The sequence below is a fragment of the Camelus bactrianus genome, chromosome 17 (assembly GCF_048773025.1).
Source record: "Camelus bactrianus isolate YW-2024 breed Bactrian camel chromosome 17, ASM4877302v1, whole genome shotgun sequence".
Classification (NCBI taxonomy): Eukaryota; Metazoa; Chordata; class Mammalia; order Artiodactyla; family Camelidae; genus Camelus; species Camelus bactrianus.
Genome location: NC_133555.1, coordinates 6,804,852 through 6,825,800, shown reverse-complemented (window position 1 = coordinate 6,825,800; position 20,949 = coordinate 6,804,852). Strand labels below are relative to the sequence as shown.

The window sequence follows — 20,949 nt, the reverse complement described above, 5'->3', positions numbered from 1 at the left end:
GCGTGAGCCAGAAGGCAAAACTAATAAAAAAATATAATCATTGCCCCTCCACCCCCATCACTCATCCCTCGAAAAGAGTGAGCCGGAAAGAGAGCTCAGAGAAAGGTCAGCTGAGTTGTTTAGGCATGAGCCTGGTGTTAGTCTGAGAGATGCTGCTGTGATCTCCAGAGTGGAGCTGCAGAGAGGTGCTAGGGAGGACGGACAGCCGAGAAAGGGGTCACTTTTCACTTCCTCCCACATGAGATCTTCCCACATTGGATGGCAGTGCTGCAAGATACCCAAACAGCCTCTTTAACTGGGTTCAAATCTAAATCCTAAAGGATATTTTGAGACCAGAGAATTTCAGGTACCTCCATCTACTACTGGGGTTCCCCATGCCACAGTTCCCATCCGGACCCGCAGTCAAGTGCTCATTGGAGCCAGTGCGGAACAGGCTGGAGGCCGTCAGGGTCCCCCTGGCTAGTCACATATAGTTTCCCCTGCTTTGCTATTTTGCTTCTGTCCATGAAAGCAGCTCTTGAATGGCAGTTATCACAGTGTGCGGATACATCGGCAAATGGAACATGAGCACAGCATCCCCCAAATGAAGGCCAGTCCGGCAAAATGCTCTGTGACTAAAGGTCAAAGAAGTCTGGGAGACGGGTGTGCCCTGCTCTCTTTCTTGAAGATTCACAGTGCACACTGACATATTGAATAATTCTTAAAAATGTTGCAGACAAGCCATTCAACTTTGTCAGACCAGCATTCCCCAAACTTTCTTGACCACAGAGCACGTTTTCCCCTTCAATTATTAACATCCCATGGAACTCTTCTGCTGTGGGAGCTACTTTGGAAACACTGGCCTAGACGGCATTTGATTTCCTGTGTAAAGGGCTCCAGGCCAGGGCCCAGGTAGCCCTCTCCCCATCATGGACCTCGGAAGAGCTTCCAGGTGATGGAGGATGCTAGGGTTATGCTTCCCAAGAGGATGGCCTTCAAGAATGAGGGGCCAGCAGGTTGCCTGGCTCCTCTGCTGGACCCACGCTAAGGTGCTGATCCCTTGGGAGTGGGCAGCAGGACGTGGGGCCCGGCTAGATCCCGAGGTGAGTTCTCCTTGCTGGGTGAGCGCCTCTGTGTTGGTACCCCCTGGGAACCCCACCTTGACTCCTCTAGAACATAGCCCCCAAGCTCACAACTTTCCCTTCCCCTTGTGAACAAGGATGCATTGCCACTCTTCACAATACAATTCTCTCAGCCTGCAAGGTTCTGAAAACATTGGGAAGGGGGTGCATTAAGAGGCATCCTGCCAAATTCTAGAAAAATGGAAACTTCTGAACTATGATAGGATGTCAAAAACACATGAAAGCAGTTACGCAAATTATTAGACAGTTTAAACAAACTGTTTCATAATAATCTCTTAAACAAGTTTGCTTGCTTTGTTTGGCAAGTGTAGAGATCGCACAGGCTTCTCTAAGCGCTGTGGAAGAGCCTAGCGCATTCTTCACTTCCGGCTTCAGCAGTTTAGTCCTGCTTCCCCTCTGGATCTCAGGGACTACCCTCCCCGGGGACGTCTCTCCCAGCCTAGAAGCAACCCCCACATTCCAGGCTCTCAGTATGCCATGTCCCACTCCTTCAAGACACCTGACCCAGTGCCATTCCCAGCTGTGTGCGTTCCTGGTTGATCTCTCTCTCTTCCCTAAACCCAAAGGGCCATGTGGGCAGGGCCTAGGTCCGTTTAGGTGATCACGGTACCCTCTGTGCCGGCCAGTGACTGTCACACAACAGATGCTCTATCAGTATGTCAATGAACAAATGTATGAATGAAAAGATGAGTGAATGAACAAATGATGAGTACCATCTTGCCATCTGGGGAAGGCACCTGTCATTACCACGTCCCCCTCGTCCAGGAATCTCCCCTCCAGCCCTGGAGACTGGGGTCTTCAGTCTTTACAGGACCCCTGGCCAGCAGCTGCCCCCAACCAGCTCCTGCTCCCACAGGGAGGCCAGCAAGGGGATGGAAGCCAGCTCATGACCTGTGTTATGTTCTGGCTTAGCCTGGGCCCAGGGTGAAGGGCGAAGTGGCTCCCCAGTCTGCAGATGCCCACCCGCTGTCCCTCTGGGGGTGTCGGCGGGTGCAGCCTGCCTCCCCACTGGCCCTTACTTCTGCCAGGGCCTCGGCCTCCAGGGACTTGTGGTCCCCCAGGCTGCTGTGCCTGGTGGAGCCGCACGTTGACCTCACGGAGTGCCCTTCAGAGAGCGCCTTCTTGTCAGGGTAGTTGATGCTGCCAGCACTCCCGAACGTCGCCATTCTCCGCTTCTCGGGGCTCTCGATCCTCCCCCGGGTGAGGGGGATTTTGTGGGGGCTGCTGGGGCAGGCAGCAGCCCGGGGTGGCGTGTCTATGCTGGGGCCCAGGCCCCGGGGCGGGCTGTGTGTGTCACCCCCGCTTCGGCGCCTGGGGATGGCCGCTCCGTCTGATCGTAACCGCACTCTGCAAAGGAGCCAGGGGGCAGGGACATGGGGCAGAGGTCAACCCCAGCCAGTGTCAAAACAGGTCAGCCCACCTGCGGGCCATGCACTACACACTAATCTAGTGGGCAGGTATAGTGAAGCCTCATTCAGCCAGACTCATCCTGCTTCCAAGTTTAGACGGTGCCAGTGCTAATCACAAATGAATCTTGTCTACACTAGGTCAGGGCCAAGAGGATTTCAACCTGGGAATGTTTTGGTGATGGTTAGTTAGGCTCATGGTGTGTTTTAAGCGGTTTAGACATTTCCATGATTCCAAAGGGCTTCTAACTGGTCTGAAGCATTGAGGCTTGACTGTACCAAAAAGTTACCAGCTCCCAGCAAACACAGGAGGGGCCCCCCTAGGAACTGAACACAGTCCAGTGTTGTCACCCTCCCCCCACCTCCCCTAAGGGCTGTCTATGAGGCTTTTCCAGATCTTGGAAAACTAGTCATGAAGAGTAAAAATGGCATCACTGTAACGTCTTTCATGCATTTGGATACCTTTCACCCGCAGGGAGGCTGTGATGGAGTGAAAAGGGGACTAGAGTCTCTGTGAGGAGGGCGAGTCCTTGTCCTGTCTCTGTCAGACTTTTCTGCGACCTCCTTCAGACCCACTTTATTAATCTGCTAAATGGGCATAACATTCCCTGCCAGCCTTTGAGGGAGGTTCAGTGGGAAGGCACTCTGAGGAGGTTCTTCCCGCAGGAAGCTTCGCGGCATCCTGGGAAATCACCAAAGCCTCTAAGGCACTAGTGAGGGGAGGGCAGGCTGACGTGGCGAGGGGATGGGAGGGGGGCAGAGTGCGGGGGTGGACTGTGATTGGGACTAAGCTCAGTGTGGTCAGTGCTGCTTCGCATCCTAGTGCCACCAGCCAAGCCAAGCACTGCCTGTGGGCACCCCGACAGGACCAAAGCACAGGTGTGGAACAGGAAGAGTGCTGAGAAAGAAAGAACAAGAGGAAGGTGGATGAGGGAGGAGAGCGGGAGAGGGAAACGGGAGCAGGAGAGGGTCCGGCCCCCGGGGAAGTGAAGGTCTGTGTCTCTGTCACCTGCCCACCCAACTGTCCCCCTCCCCGCAGTTCCAGCACCTGTCACAGCACCCTGAACTCTATGGGATGTGCTGAAAAGAGGCCCTGGGACTTCGGCTGAAATAAACTCATAGACGTGTGTTCCTTCTGCGGCTGATTTCTCTGTCCTCAAGTACCCATGTGAGTGGGTTGACCCCATGACCTCTTCACCAAAGAAAACAGAGAGTAAGACATTCTGAGGATCTGATTAAGAAAGCAGTGAGAAACTGCCAGGTTGTCTTTTCTTCTCTTTTTCTGATATATATTTAAACCACCACAGGCTTTGGACTATACCTGGACACACAGCGAGGAGCCCAGCGCCTCACCTGGAAGGAAGGTCACCCGACACGGCCCCGCCCACGCACCCGAGCATGAAATTGGCAAGCAGGCTCCCACCACGCATGGGGGTGGAGCTGAGTGTCAATTTCCCCCCACACGAGTGGGTGTGAGACTTGTTGATGCAGTGCACTTCAGGGAGTAAGTGAGCTTTACATTTTTAAATATAACAACTTAGGTCTTCAACAGAAACTGGGGAGGAGGTGTAAGAACTGGAGAGAGAGAGAGGAAAAATACTTGCCAGTTTGTAACTCTCTCCCCCATTTGTTATTATTTGAAAGAAGCACTGGTTGCCAATGTATGTCTTTCCTCCTCCTCCTCCACCCTCGCCCCAAGCTGGATGGGTTCGCACTTGGCATTCCTAGGCCTGTTCCAGCCAGCCCACCAGGTGTGCCTGGCATCACATCTTTTGGGAGACAAGGGTCCACGACAGCCTCCCTCTCCCCACTGCCCGCTTGCTTCTCCCCGATCAGACAAGAACGGGCATGGCACAGGCAGGGGAGAATGAATCCGCGTTTCCTACCGGCCCATCACCCCACCAAAGCCGTAATCCGAGATGTGCTCCGTGGGCGACTGAAGGTCGTTCTTGGAGGAGGCCTTGTCATCCAGCAGTGGCCCACTGCTGGCCTCGCTGTCAGCCTTTTGGCTCAGGCTGTCGGAGAAGGCATCATCCCTGGGGAGAAGGACAGATGTGAACTGGAAGCACCTTGCTCCAGAGAACCCAGGATGTGCCGAGACCCCAGGGGCTGCATCAACACATATGTCGTGGTTAGTTTACGATGCAGCTGGGTCTGAGCCACCTCCCACTCCGCGCCTTCCTACCACGCCTGTCAGCTTCTCCAGCAGGAGACCCTCTGTGGCGCCGCCCCACGCCTACCTGCTCCTTCCCCTTGTCTAAGCTCCTCTCTCTCAGGTGCTCTAGGCTGGGACAAGAAATGGGGAAGGCCACCCTGCCACCACAAACCAGAGCACTGGGCGCTGAGTCTGGTGACTCCACAGAAGCACTTTAGGGCTATGCGAGGGTGGAGGAAGGTGCCTCCATCCCTTCCTGGTCCCCCATCCCCCGTCCCCCCACCCCAGGCCTTGGACAGGTGCGAGGAGGCTCAAGCTTGTTGGGGTGCCCTGCCCGCCTCCTCTCATGCCCTCTTCCTTCCAGTGGCCTGTCCCTGCCTTTGGAGGCCTGGGGATGTCAGAGGGCTGCCTTGGGTCCCCTTGTTGTTTGCCCTGCCCTGGACTTTTCTCTGGCCCCAGACCGAACCCTCTGCCATCAAAACACATGCATCTGACCCCTGCCCTCGAGGCCCAGCTTGGTGGCTGCTTCCCTGGTACATTAGCTCTACCTGAGCCTGACTGGAGCTTGGAGGGGGTGTGTGCAGGAAACTTCCGTGGCTTTCAAAGAATGGAACGTGTAGGCTTTCTGGGCTGTGTGGTGGAGCTAGGTATTTGGGATGGAAGGCTTTTTTAAATGCCTAAAACTGTATTTTTAAAAATAGTGCCCTCTTAACTGGAAATGAGGAATGACTGCTTCTGCCCCTCCCCTGAGTCACCTCAGGGGAACAGAATGGTGGCCAGTTAAGAGGGCAGTAGGCTGGCCACTGGCTACAGGGAAGGCCCAGGAAGGCGGAGGTATGTGGCCAGATCCACTGGATGCTGAGAACCACAGAGGGTGATAAATGCCCTGGAGGCTGTCTGGTGGGTCAGGACGGTGGGCCAAGGGCACCAAACACTGTACTCTGAAGGATGAGCAGTTTGCTTATTTGTTAAGTGGATCACCATTCAAAGGAAGGTTAGACATAGTCCATTCTTGCAGAAGACCAAGTGTATCATACCAGGGAGAGCAAATCACTGGCATACAATCCAGTACCCCAGTCCCTATGCCCATTGCAGACATCACTAATCAATTACAGCATTCTTCCCAGAAAGTCCCAGCTCCCACTCACATGTCCTGTACGACTATGTACTGATGTGGGATGAGTCCGTCCACGCCATTGTGACGACCCTCCCACCAGTCCTCTGAGGCACGATGGTACAGTAGCAGTGAGGCCCCCTTCTTGAAGGACAGCTCACGTGGGGACCGCCCCACGTAGTCAAACTTGGCGATGGCCTCAATCTGCTCCACTTCTAGAAGGAAAGCAAGGGGAAGAGAAGCCATGAGGTCAGTAGAAGGGCTGCCAGGAGCCTTGCTCAGGTGGCCGTGGCTTCTACGGGGCAGCACAGGCAGCAAGCCTGGTGAAAACGTGGGCTGGGGCTCAGAATAGTAGGTCCTAGCCTCAGACCCACTCTCCACGCTGTGACCTCAGGTAGGCCATCTAACTTCCAAAAGTGTTTCTGAGGGGCTGACATACCATATCCTTACTTCCCACTGCCCCTCTTTTTCTCCACTTTTTAACACTTATTAAAACAATATTGTAAGAAATTTTTTTCTGCCCCTCAATACCAGCTCTGTTTCCATTTTTCCATGAACCCTCTCCCTCTTTGTTCACTCATAATACTGTCAGTGGTTCTTACCTTTTGGGAGATCAAACAGATTTTGTGTGGATTCCCATCCAGGTAAAATGTTCTACACAATTTTTAAGGGTTTCCAAAACTCTTAAAAGCTCTTTTTATAGACTGAATTGTCTCCCTCAAGATCCAAATGTTGTAACCCTAACCCTCAATGTAACAGTATTTGGAGATAAGGTGTTTAAGAAGTAATTAAAGTTAAATGAGGTCATAAGGGTAGGACCCTAATCTGACGGATCGGGTGTCCCTCAGACGACAAAGAGATGTCAGAGATCCCTCTTGCTCTCTTTGCCCGGGCACAGAGGAAAGGCCACGTGAGGACACAGCAAGAAGGCAGCTGTCTACAAGCCAGGAAGAGACGCTTCAGCAGAAACCAGCTCTAATGGCATCTGGATCTTGGACTTCTAGCCTCCCAGACTTGGAGGAAATACATTTCTGTTGTTTAAGCCCCTCGGGCTGTGGTTTCTGTTATGGCAGCCTGAGTTAACACACTCATCCAAAAACTTAATTTTGGGGGAGGGAGAAATCTTATTGGGGCACCGCTCAAGCCCCTCTCTTTGCACACACATGTGTGCCCAACAAACCTTTATTCTTCTCTGGTCAGTGATAGGTGTTGCCTGGGTTAAGCAGTGAGAACATGGCTCTTGCCCTTGGGACACCCCTACTGCCCAGTTCTGTCACGTCTTGTTTGTGTGACCTCAGGCAGGTCACATAACTTCTTAAGCTTCAGTTGCCTTTTAGGAAGATTAAAAGATAATGCATGAAAGAAGACATACAGATGGCCAACAGGTCCATGAAAAGATGCTCAGCATCGTCAATCATCAGGAAAATGCAAATCAAAACTACAATGAGATAGTGCCTCACACCTGTTAGAATGGCTATTATCTGAAAGACAAGAAATAACAAGTGTTGGCAAGGATGTGGAAAAAGGCAACCCTTGTGCACTGCTGATGGGAATGGAAATTGGTGCAGCCAATATGGAAAACAGTACGGAGGTTCCTCAAAAAATTAAAAATAGTACTACCATATGATCCACCAATCCCACTCCTGGGTACTTATCCACAGGAAATGAAAACACTAACTTCAAATAATATCTGTGACCCCATGTTCACTGCAACATTACCTACAATAGCCAAGACATGGAAACAACCTAAGTGTCCATTGACAGATGACTGAATAAAGAAGACTGGTGTGTATAAACAATGGAAAATTATTCAGCCATAAAAAAGGAAGGAAATCTGCCATTTGCAACAACATGGATGGACCTTGAGGGCACTGTGTTAAGTGAAACAAGCCAGACAGAGGAAGACAAATACTGTATGATCTCACTTACATGTGGAATCTAAAATAAAAAACAAACCAAACTCATAGATACAAAGAACAGACTGGTGGTTGCCAGAGGTGTGGGTGAGCCAAATGGGTGAAGGGAGTCAAAGGGTACAAACTTCCAGTTATAAGATAAATGGCTCACAGGATATAAAATACAGCATGATGACTATAGTTAAAAATACTGCATTGTATATTTGAAACTTACTAAGAGAGTAGGTCTTAAAAGTTCTCATCACAAGGAAAAATATGTAACTATGTGTAGTGATGGATGTTAACCACACTTACTGTGATCATTTCATAAAATATCCATGTATCAAATCATTACGCTGTACACTTGACACTAATAAATAATTATATACCAATTATATCAAAATAAGGAGACATAATTGTATCAATTATATCTATACTTTAATACACTAAAAAAAGAGAGAATGCATGAGCGCTCAGTATAGCACAGACATATAATACATTAGGTTTCAGTTGATAGCGGCTCTTGTGATTATGATTATAATTACCACGGCTTTAGCTTACGGGGTAAAGCTAGACAAGAAATCCGAGCTGCAGACAGTGTAAGTGGTTTGCTCAAGACCATACAGCCAGTGATGTCTGGGGAGGAGACTACTTTTGAGGGAGCAGCAGATTCTGCCTACGATTTATTTCACCTGGGTTATAGCTTGTATCCTAAGAGGTGCCCATACTTGTTAGAAAGTGGATTGTGTATAAGTGTTAATGTATTTGTATTTTAAAGCAAACACAAAGATGTTCAACATTAAGATACATATATTATATATATATATATATATATACCTACACAGATAGATCAATTAAATTCTAATAAACCAAAGAGTAACAAAGGCGGCCCCTGCTCTCGCTAGCCTGCAGATACCTTCCCGGTACTGAGCATCCACAGGACTCTCTCTGTTTCAGTCCTCATGGATCATCTTGATTCTGTCTGTCCGTCCATCCACCCGTCCATCACGGAGCTAAGCCCAGGATACCTGGCTTTGCCATTTTTTAGCTGTGTGGCCTTGAACAACTTAGTTTGCCTTTCTAAGCCTCAGTTTCCTCTGTAAAATGGGGTTGATAAGAACAGTCCTTACCTTACAGGATGAAATGAGTTACTACACACGAAGCGCCTGTAACGGTGCCCGGCACACAGTCAGCTTCAGATGAGAGGTGTTGCTACCAGAGCTAATGGCTCCTAAGGGCCCCAGGCAGCATGGAAATCTCTCCCCGTTAACCCCACCCCACCCACGCACATTAGGGCTCCCCTTTGTAAGCGGCTGGCTCAGGTAGACTGTGCAGGTGCCGGTGAGACGCAGGGGACTTTGGATGGACCCAGTCCTCAGTGCCCGGGGCAGCTTTCTGCAGGGAGCGGGCCTCAGACAGTTAAGTCAGCTTTCCCTAGCTGGCTCCCTGAAAAATGTCTTCAAATGTTATTCTGACACAGTTGATGCAAAGTGACAGCACAGTGAAATGGGTCAAGTAAACTCAGACCTTGACTCAGAGTCACCTTCTCAGTAAAATGGAGGGCTCTCCATCCTTCTTTCTGCTGCATCCTTGAATCTCACGCCAGCCATGTGTTAGCACCACCGGGTAACCTGTCTGTCTGCCTCACTACAGAGACAAAAAGGCCGGAGGGTCTGCAAGACCAGGAGCTGAACCCCGAGGGCTGTGCACTCTTGGGTTTGACCCCAGGGGCTTCCTGTGAGCCTGGCCCCCAGAAATGCTGAAGGAGCCAACCCAGTAGAGATGCTTGTGCTGGGAGGAGCATGAGGGGCTGCCTCTCCGGGCTCCAGAGGCTCCGGGCTCCAGAGGCTCCAGCTGTCACTGGTAGTGATCTGGAGGAGCGAGGAAAAGTGCAACATTTAAGGGGGAGAAGAGAAGAAAGCAGGAGGAGCAGAGCTGGCCACAAGCTGCGAGAGAGCTGTTTGTTTGCAGATGTCACTCCACAAGCGTGGGTGGGAGACACAGTGATAACAGCTACCATTTATTAGGAAGTCTGTTATTTGGGTTTATCACACCCAAAAGAGAACACGTAATGCTCCCCCTTACCACTCCCTCCCACACCCCTCCTCAAACTGACTTAACTCCCTCATCTCCCCCATCTTAGGAACCCAGCCACCCTTCACCGCCCCCTCAGGCCAAAGCCTCGCTTTGGGGCATCACGTACCTAATCCATCAGCAACTACTTCAAATTGTCTCCTGAATCTGACCAGCCTCACCACCTCCACTGCCACCCCCACCCCAGTCCAGACCACCGCTGCCCCTCTACCTGGCCACCTTGCATTCATTCTTGCTTGGTAGAGTCATTTCTTCCCTCAGAAGCCAGAGGGATCTTTTAAAACTGTCTTGTGCAAATCCCCTGAAGGCTTCCTGTTGGGCTTAGAACAAAACCCAAGTGTCTTTTCAAGGTTCATGAGGCCCTCAGTGCCCTGGGCCCTGGAGACCAGGCGGCCTGGCCTCCTACCGCCCTCGCCCTCACTCAGTCTTCTGCAGCCTCACTCATCCTCTTGATGTTTCTCCTCCAACACTGTATTATGACATCTTTCAAAGACAAAGTAAAGTTGAAAAAATTTTACAGTGAACATGCGCATACCTATCATCTAAATTCTACTGTTAACATTTTACTGTGCTAGCTTTATCACATATCCATCCATCCTTCTATCCATCCATCTAATTTTTTAATGAATTTTAAAGTAAGTTGCAGACATCAGTACACTTTATCCCTAAACACTATAGCATAAGTATTCATAGAGCCTTCTTGATGCTTTTGAAACATGCCAAGCTTTTTTCCTGCCTCTGGGCCTTTGCACTTACTATTGCCTCTCCCTGGGATCCTTCCTCCCAGACATTCACATTCATTCTCATTCCACAAATATTTATTGACTACTGTGAGTCATCTTCTCATTTCATTCAGGCCTGTACTCAAACGTCAATGCCTCAGCAAGGCCTTTCCTGAACACCCTCAACTAACTACCAAAGCACCAACTTCAAATCACTCTAACATCTTCTCTTGTTTTATTCTTCTTCATAGCTTTCATCACAAGCTGAACTTCCGTGTGTGTGAGTGTGTGTGTGTGTGTGCACAAATGGGTAGTTTTTATACTTTGTTGCGCTGATCTTTCCTACTAAAATGTCAGCTCCATTAGATCGGGATTTTATTTTATTTCCTGCTGTCTTCCCACTTTTAGAACAGTTCCTGGGATGAGACGGTGCTCAATACATATTTGTTACTTGCATGAACAAATTGGGCTTTTACTATGTGCTACAGTTTCTACTTATATTATCACATGGAAGTGATATCCTCCGAACAGTATCTGCACACTGTCCTCATTTGACAGGTGAGGAAACCGAGGCTGAGTTGAAATGATGTGTCACACAAGGGGCGAGTCACATGCAGAGAGTGATGAGCTGAGACCTAAGCCCAGGTCCCAGGTATCATTATTTTTTTAAACTGAAGTATAGTTGATTTACAATGTTGTGCTACTTTCTCATGTACAGCAAAGTGGTTCAATTATATATATACATATATTTTCATATTCTTTTCATTATGGCTTATTACAAGATATTGAATATACTTCCCTGTGCTACACAGTAGGACTATTGTTTACCTATTTTATATATGGTAGTTTCTATCTGCTAATCCCAAACTCCTAATTTCTCTCTCCCTCAACTCCTTTCCCCTTTGGTAACCATAAATTTGTTTTCTATATCTGTGAGTCTATTTCTGTTTTATAAATAAGTTCATTTGTATCATATTTTAGATTCCACATATAACTGACATCATATGATATTTGTCTTTGTCTGACTTACTTCACTTAGTAGGATAATCTCTAGGACCATCCATGTTGCTGCAAATGGCACTATTTCATTTTTTTAAAGGCTAAGTGGTATTCCATTGTATATATATATACACCACATCTTCTTTATTCAGTCATCTGTCAATGGACATTTAGGTTGCTTCCATGTCTTGGCTACTGTAAGTAGTGCTGCTATGGACACTGGGGTGCATGTATCTTTTTGAATTAGAGTTTTCTCCAGATACATGCCCAGGAGTGGGATTGTTGCATCATGTGGCAAGTCTATATTTAGTTTTCTGAGGACCTTCTATACTGTTTTCCACAGTGGCTGCACGAATTTACATTCCCACCAGGTATTATTAATAAAGCCCTCTTGATATTTTAATATATCAATCAATAGAATAAAAAAACAAAAAAAATCACATTATTGTCTCAATAGATGAAGATAGAACATTGGACAAAAATCTAGCATGATAAAAACATTCAGAAAACTGGGACTAGGAGGGATCTTCCTCAACCTGATAAACGGCGTCTAGGACAAACCTACAGCTAACACCGTGTTAGTGGTGAAAGTCTGGAGGCTTTCCCCCTAAGATCAGGAGCAAGACAAGATGCCCGTTCTCATCACTTCTAACCAACACTGTACTGGTGGTTCTAGCCGGGGAAATTTGGCAAGGGAAAGAAATAAAAAACACCCAAATTGGAAAAGAAGAAGTAAAATGATGTCTATTCAAGGTGCTAGGATCTGTATATAGAAAACCATGAAGAATTCACTAAAAACTATTTGAATGAACAAGTTCAGCCAAGTCGCAGGATACAGGAGCAATATATTAGAATCAATTGTATTTATATACACTTGTAATGAACAATTTGAAAATGAAATTAAGAAAACAATTCAATTTACATTAGCTTCAAAAAGAATAAAATACTAAGGAATAAATCTAACAAAAGAAGTGCAAAATTCATATTCTGAAAACTACAAATTATTGTTGAAAGAAATGAAATAAGATATAAAAAACTGGAAAACATCCCATGTTCAGGGATCAGAAGACATAACACTATTAAGATGACAATAGTCCCAAATTGATCTATATATTCAACGCAGTCCCTGTCAGAATCCCACCTGACTTCTTTGCAGAAATTGACAAGCTGATTCTAAAATTCATATGGAATTGCAAAGAAGCCAGTATAGCCAAAAAAAAGTCTTGAAAAAGAACAAAGTTCAGAGACTCACACTTGTCTATTTCAAAACGTACTACAAGGCAACAGTAATGAAGACAATGTTGTACTGGCACAAGGATACACATGGAGATCAGAGGAACAGAACTGGAAGTTCAGAAATAAACCCATACATCTAGGGGCAACTGATCTTTTGCAAGGGAACCAAGACCATTCAACGGGGTCGAGAATACTATTTTCAGTTTATGGTGCTGGGACGTAGCCACACACAACAGAACGAAGTTGAACCATTACTTCACACCATATACAAAAATTAACTCAAACTGAATCAAAAAGGGTTATCTACACACAAAACCTAAAACTCTTAGAAGAAAACACAGGGTAAATCTTCATGAACTTGAATTTGGCAAAGAATTCTTAGATTTAACACCAAAAACACGAGCAACAAAAGGAAAAATTGATGACATCGATTTCATCGAAATTAAACAATTTTTCCACCTCAAAGGACACCATCAAGAAAATGAAAAGATAAACCACAGAATATGTTTGTGAGTCATATATCTGATAAGGGACTTATATGTGGAATACAGAAAGAGCTCTTACAACTCATAATAAAGACAAACAACCAAACTTTACAATGGGCAAAGGATCTGAAGAGACATTTCTCTAACGAAGATATACTAATGACCAATAAGCACGTAGAAAGGTGCTGAGCATCATTAGTCATAAGAGAAATGCAAATCAAGACCTCAGTGACCTACTACTTCACACCCTCTATGGGATGGCTAAAATCAAAAAGTCAGATAATATTAAGTGTTGACAGGGATGTGGAGAAGCTGGAACACTCGTACACTGCTGGTGGTAATATAAAATGTTGCAGTCACTTTGGAAAGCACTCTGGCAGTTCCTTAAACGATTAGACACAGAACTACTGTATGATCCTGAGGGCAGGGGTTGGGGGGAGGCGCTGTGATTCCCCGTCACTCACCTTCATCACTGGTGTGAGGCTCAGTGCCATTGTCGTGGTCAACCTCATCAATGGTCCCTGGCTCGCTGTGTGGGCTGTCACTGCAAAGAAACACAGGGAGGGGACTCTTGGGGGGCTTTGTACCCTCACACGGCCCTCAGCCTCCCATAAGCGCTGGCCCAGCCCACCTCTGGGCCTTGACCCAGAGCAGCCAGGCCCACTTCATCCCATCTTTTCCATAGGACCACCCACAGACTCCCAAACAGGAAACCACTCCCAGCCCCCTCGTCCATCAGAAGCTTCCCTGAATAACCTCACCCATCTGCCCCTGGGCCTGGAATTTGCTGGGCTGCTTTCTTGGTAAAAGTTGTCAATGGTTAAGTTTTCTCTAAGACCTAGAAGACTGTGTAAAACCCTGGCATTTATCCTCGGAAGGACCACAGGCCAGAACAGAAGGGAACTCTGAAAGTACTGAGAATTATCCATCTACCTTGGCTCCCTGTCTTACAGCGGAGGTGACACACCCAGCAAGGTAGGTGAAGCTCCCCCAAAGTGGGTTCCTCAGGGCTGCCATGTGGTGCTGTGTGCAAATCCACATCAGCCCAGCGGTGAGCAGGCTAGCAACCATGATGGGCTTGAGGGTAAAGTGAGTCCAGGCCCAACAAGTTCAGTCATTAATGCACAGGGGTAATTTCACCAGCCACTGCCCCTCACTGGATTCTAAGCTTCTTGAGGCCAGGGTTCATTCACATCGTCAGTGGGTCCATTTTTTATCAAGTCATTGACTGAGTCCTAATATATGCCAGGCTCAACACTAGGTGGGAGGGACACACTGATGGGTAAGGTGGACACAGACCCTGTCCTCATGGGCTTGGAAGTAAAACTGCTGCAAGTTGAAATGCATTATGCAAATGAGCAGAGACAAGAACAGCAGAGGAGATCTATGCAGGGTGGTCAGGGAAGGCTTCTCGGAGGAAGTGACATCTATGAAACCATTTAAAGGAATATGGATTTTATCTGAAAAATTCTCCCCAATAAGGTCCAGACTCTGCACAAAGTCTTCTTTAAGACAGTTCATAACCTGCAGAGCCTCCACCCTCACCGCCCCCTCGTCACACGCAGCATTCCAGTCATTCAGAAACGCTTTTGGTTTTGTCACCTACTCTAGGCCTAGCACATTCTTTGCCCGCTCTCACCTGGCTGACCCCAGGTCATCCCACAGATCTCAGTCAAGTTACTGTTTCCTCCAGGAGAACTTCCCTGACCCCCCTACATTGGCTCCAGGGCCCCGACTTCCTCCTCCCTGTGTCAGGGGTTAATTCCAGTTGGGTTCCATCCTTGCCTCCTAGCCCAGGGCCTGGCCCAGGACAGATGCTCAGTAACCATCTGGTGAATGAACGAATGTTGTCCAGGGTGATGAGACCCTCAGCCAAATCTCCCTTTCTGGTTTTGAAAACACCTCCAAAATTACCATGTAATTAATAGTGTTCCTTTCTCGTGGGGTGCAAATGGGATTAAGAAAAGTGAGGCTATTGTACATTGTGCTTTGATAAAGACGCCCCGATCTGCAGGGGCCTTCCCAGAGAACTAACTGTATGTACTATAGCAAGGAAAGAAAACGGAATGGCTGCAAAGAGTGTAAAACTGAAAAGCTTCTCTTTGTCTAGAAAGTATGCTCGCTGGCTGTTTAATGTTTCTGTTACAGAACAGGTGCTCCTGGTGCCTCCAATGAGATTGAGAGCTGTGATATTTCTATGCGGGGCAGCGTTGCAGAGAAACAAAGAGGCTGGAACGTTTCCCTTCTTTGAAGCAGCTGCCCAAATGTGCCCACAGAACTAAAGCGAGGCATGAGTCCAGGAATGCTTTGACCATCAAAAGATAAACTCCCCTATAAGGCACCTGGCTGGAAGCAGTGTGGGTCATACCTAAATATAGAGCCGTGAGCTGTCCTGGATTGAGAAGAAAGAAAGAGTAGGAACCCTTTGGTCTCTGTCAGTTGGTGTTCTGAATTTTCTGTCTTCACCCCATTTATAAAAAAGTGTCCTATTTTCACCACATTTTAAAGTCTTAGCCTGGAGAAGGTAGTCAGCCCTGAGTTTACTAAGATTCTAAAACATTTCTCCCAAGGCCCGGTGTTATACCAGGTACACAGAGGTGCCCAACTAGCAACTGTGGGCCTGCTGTGGAGCTCGCAAAGAAAGTGAGTTCGCTTTGCCCAGAAAAGATAACTCCTAGGTGGGAGGGGACGAGGTGAGGGAGAGCCTCCTCTCAGCTCGAGAGGTTGAGGTCGGGATGATCCAACCTCCTGCTGCCTGAGATGGGCTTGCAACTCACCCGGCCAGTGCCAGCCTTGCATCTCCTAACCAATGTGATTAGTTCACCACACTCAAGCCTCGGGAGGAGACATGACTCTTGGGCTTGTGTTGAAACATTTGGGAAGGAGAAGCTCTTTTTCCACTGGGGATGCTGAGATAACGGATTCCAAACTAAAGTTACCAGATGCCCTCTTAAAACTACCAAGCGAGAGGCTGCCTGAGAATGAATCCAATGCAGAAGAAAGCAGAGCTGGGGGCTGTGGATTACAGGACTGGGTCCTGATGATAATCGTTGAATCCCTGGATCCAGCTATACCTAAAGCCATAATTCTAGACGTTTTAGTTAAACGTAAGTTCCCATTTGGCTTGAGCCAGTTTAAGTTGTATTTCTGTCCCACAGAAACCAAGAGAGTCTTGACTGATGCAGCTGTCCCTTGCACAAGGCTGCTGCAAAGCTTAAATGAAAAAATGTAATCGGGAGCACGGACTAAAAAGCGGTAAGAAAACCAAAGGGCTTCTTACTGTTCCGCTTCAACAGCAACAACAATAACAAAGATGCTGAGAATAACATTAAGAAGAATGGAATCTTACCAATATTCTTCCCCTCCAGCCATACACTTTTCATACACGGGTCCCTCTAGCTCCCGGGGGCTGGGGAAGATGGCTTCATGATGGATGATGATGGTTTTGATGACTTCGTTGACGTGTGCCTGGCAGGACACAGGGTCTTGCCCATCGGGGATGTGCATGAGGGTGGGCCCGAAGCAGATGGCCAGGTTGTAGGGATCCATCATGTTCTCGTCGCTATACTGCGAGAGGCTACAAGAGAGGAGTGGCCACAAGTCACCAGGGAAAGGTGAGTCCTCCCTGTGCTCGCTTTCTTTGGGGGCTCTGCTCTACTCAAGTTCAGGAGGTTTCCATGCTCTGTTTTAAGAGAGTTGTCCCTGCAAAATCCTCAAGACACCCCCTCCCAAAGAAGGCCGGGGCTGAGTCAAAGAGGGGGCCCCCCTGGCCAGGCAACTCACTGGTTAAGGAAAGCGAAGAGGTATCTCATGACCACGATGACCACGCGGGGAAGGGTGATGAGGATTTGTTGGATCTGGTGCACCCTCTCAGCTGGGTTCTCCAGTTCTGTAACACAAAGGGGCTTTTCAGGGCGTCTTTCATCCTCAGAGAGCCATGTAGCCCCACCTGTGGGTCCCACCTACGAGATCAGTCCATGTGGTTTGCGGGAGGCGGTTCTATTTTCAGTTCCTGGGACTGAAATGGGACCCCGGCCTGGCCAATCAGAGCATCGTACTCCCCTGGCCACAGGGCGGGCCCAGGAGGGGGTCCATGGTCTAATCAGAACCAATCAGGGTTGGTCCCTGGGACTCTGGGCTGCAGAAACCAAGAGAGAGGTTCCCTCTTGAGACTGGGCGGAGAAGCAGCTAGGGGGCCCCAGGAAAGAAGATCCTGCCTGGGAATGAAGTCAGCACAGAACCAGAGGGAACCGATTCTGATAGATGTTGTGTGAGGTCTGGGCCCAGCTGGGCCTAAAGTTTTCAGGGATGTGAGCCAATACCTTTCCCTTCATGGACTAAGCCAGTGTAAGCTAAGTTTCTGTCACCTGCAACCTACAGGTCCTGATGAACACGGGCAGGGACCAGGTTTTATTAAACTCTGTAAAAACACCAGCTGCAGCACAGGCCAGGCACAGAGTAGGTGCTCCGGGAGTGAGCTGTGTGTGGTCAAAGAGCCTGCAGATGCTTGAGCTCTCTTCTCGGACCCCTGTTTTCAGTCAACCCTAGAGACATAAACTTTGGTATTTTTATCAGTCAGACCAGGGTTGGGGGAAACAGACTGGGTTTGCCAAGGAGTAAAACGTGCTTTGTGGGCTCTTCTCTGGGGGGGAAAGCTGGTGCTAAGAGTGAGCTCCCAGAGCTCTGATGATGACCGTCTACAGGGCTGCTGCGTAAACCCATGTTGGCTTCTTTTTCAGAAAAAAAATTTGTTTTTCTCCCCAAGACCTTCCACTCTGCAGCCTCACACTCCATCAGCATGCCCCTTCTAAAGCCCAACTTCTCCCCTTTCCCCTCTGTGTCCAAGGCCCTTCAGGATGGGGCTTCAACCAACCTTGCCTGCTTCATTTCCCAGCTGCCGCCCCTTCTCAAAGTATCTGAAGATGATCTAGAGTCCCGTTTCTCAAATGGAGTGGGAGTGTACCTCGGAGGTACTTAAAATATGTGGGCAGAACGGGGGGAGAAGGGTTTTTGACACAAAGCAGACAAGAGGTTCAAGCCTCACCAGGCTCTTGTCACTTCCTGGGGCACTTTCCTGGCTGCAAATATCTTTCAGAACATTGCAAAAAGGATTCCTAAGTGAAACTGGGTGTGGGGTAACTTTTCACTAAATTAAATTAAAGAGTTTATTTTTTTAAAGGAGTTTATTCTAAAATACTAACATTCTAATACTCTATGATTAAAAGTTTATTTTAAAAAAATTCCCAAAAGGCTGCCTTTGATTTTGGTATCTTACAGTCAAGGTGCATTTACTTCAGCCCCTAGACTGGACTCCTGCCTTTATGCACAGAAATATCAGTCAAGAAGGACTCTGATGGCTAGTGACATCAGAGGAAGCCCCAGTCAACTTATTTTCATTATTTCCCTTGTTTTCTATGTCCTTGACCTGATTCCCAAACCTTCCATGGCTCCCTATTACCCAAGGAGTAAAGCTCTGGAATCCTTGCCAGGCGTTCAAGGTCTTCCCTTTCCTGTTTCATTTTACCCTTCCTGGCTCTTGCACCCTGTACTGGCTGCAATGCCCTCCTGCTGGTCCCACTGATCTGTGTGTACCCAGCCCTTCCCAGGACCCTTATGCCCACTCCTCCTGGAAGACTCTACTCACATCACCTCCCAGAGGTGTTCCATGCCATCAGTCCTTCTATTATAAACCATCTTGTTATTTTCAGAAGAAAGTTTTAAGTTCTCTGAGGACAAGAGACATACGGCTTCTTTCACTGTATCCCTCCTGTGTGCTTAGTGCCATGATGAGCCTGGACTGCAACTTCCAATAAAGATTTGTCAAGGAATGGATCAGCCCACCTGGGAAATACTTACTAATAGTAGATATCAAATCTTGAAACCTTTCCTTAGGAAAGAGTGGGTTTTCCAGTCCTCGGAAATACAGTTTGAGAACACCAGCAACTGAATTGATATCTCGTTCATTTTGATCATCCACGAGGGGGTCTTCACCTAAGAGGAAAGGGGAGATGATGATTCAGCTTGGTCAGGAGGCAGGGTAGATGCAGATGGCAGAAGAGGTGACCTGGCCCACCCTGAGCCGGAGAAGCAGATGCGACAGCCTCCCCAGCAGAGCAAGTGCAGAGTTCCCCCTGCAGCCGATTTTGAAACTGTTCAAACCTATAGAAATGCTGCATAATTAAAATGATGAACATCCATCACCTTTCACTTACACTCATGTTGCCCTATTTGCTTTCTCTCTCTTTCTCTACTTAAATGTATTATTGCTCAACTGAGAGTATTTTGTAGACATTACAACACATCACTGCTAAATACTTCCCCTTATACTTCTCCTAAGCATAAAGATATTCCCCTACATAACCACACAGCATTACCACACCTAAGAAAATTAACAACAGTTCCACAGCACCGTCTCACAGACAGCCTACGTTCAAACACTCCCCATTGTCCTGTCTTTCATAGAGCTTTCCCAAAGCTAAAATCAAATCCATGTTCACACAATTCATTCAGTTGTTTCTTTAGTCTTTTGAATGTAAAATAGACCTCAACATGTTTTATCATTAGTTTTTCATAATACTAACTTTTTTGATGAGCCCAGGCCAAGTGCCTTGCAGAATGCCTCACAATCTAGATTTCTCTGACTGCTTCCTCATGATTAGAGTCCGGTTAAATATTCTGGGCGACAATACTACATGGGTGATGTTGTGAAGTCAGGCTATCCTGCTACTGGTGAATCTCAGTTGGATCACTAGGTTAAGGTGGTTACGATCTCTACACTGTAAAGGTGTACTTCCTCCTTTGTAATAATAAGTGTACAATACAAAATATTTTTGTAAAAAATAAGTGATCTATGTGCATGTCATTATGTGCAGTGTATTTTACCCGGTGCTTTGAGCATCCAATGATAATTTTTGTCCAAACCAGTTATTACCTTGGGTTTGCAACAAAATGGTGATTTTATGCCATTTTGCTGATCTACAAGCACTACAATGGTGATCTACAATTACTAGCTGGCATTATTCCGTAAAGAAGAGCTTTCTTCATGTTCCCTCTGCCCTCGTCCTTTTTTTTTTTTTATGGACTTTAATTTTTTTTTTAATTTATTGAAGTGTAGTTGGTTTACAATGATAGTTTCAGGTGTACAGCAAAGTGATTGAGTTAGACATATACATACATATATGTTTTTTCTTTTCAGATTCTTTTCCATTATATGTTATAAGAAACTGGATCCAGGCCCTGTGCTATACAGTAGGTCCTTGCTGTTTACCTATTTTATACATAGTAATGTGTGTCTGTTAATCCCAAACTCCTAATTTATCCCTCCCCGGCTTTTTCCCCGTTGGTAACCATAGTGTTTTCTATGTCTGTGAGGCTGTTTTTGGTTTGTAAATTGAATTTGTATTTTTTTTTTTTTAGATTTCATAGGCAAGTGAAATCATTGGATATTTGTCTTTCTCTGACTTACATCACTCAATATGATAATCTCTAGGTCCATCCATGTTGCTGCAAATGGCATTATTTTATTCTTTTTTATGGCTAAGTAATATATTTTATGGACTTTTAATGCAACGTGTTATAATCCACTACACCACTACCACTGGGATGCTCAGACTGTCCCCAGATCTGGCCATCCTTTTGATGTGACCTCCATGGAGCACTTCATTGATTTCTGGCATGAAAGACGCCCCTGATCACCATGCACCTTCCTTGACCCAGATCTGG

At 47.2% G+C, this 20,949-nt stretch overlaps 1 protein-coding gene across 5 annotated transcripts in view; it reads right to left on the bottom strand.

Annotated features, from left to right (window-relative positions):
- Window positions 1–20,949, bottom strand: part of SRGAP3 (SLIT-ROBO Rho GTPase activating protein 3) — a 288,661-nt gene that overhangs the window by 7,049 nt on the left and 260,663 nt on the right. For 3 of the 5 annotated variants that reach the window (XM_074344421.1, XM_074344420.1, XM_045515277.2), the window contains 7 exons: window positions 19,084–19,218; window positions 17,011–17,116; window positions 16,577–16,804; window positions 13,692–13,771; window positions 5,831–6,011; window positions 4,414–4,563; window positions 2,141–2,468 (listed from right to left, as the gene is read on the bottom strand). In XM_074344421.1, coding sequence (XP_074200522.1) covers window positions 2,141–2,468; window positions 4,414–4,563; window positions 5,831–6,011; window positions 13,692–13,771; window positions 16,577–16,804; window positions 17,011–17,116; window positions 19,084–19,218 — 1,208 coding nt within the window. Of the gene's footprint in view, window positions 1–2,140; window positions 2,469–4,413; window positions 4,564–5,830; window positions 6,012–13,691; window positions 13,772–16,576; window positions 16,805–17,010; window positions 17,117–19,083; window positions 19,219–20,949 lie in introns of those variants that run through there. The other 2 variants (XM_074344422.1, XR_012499859.1) reach the window with 2 other exon arrangements.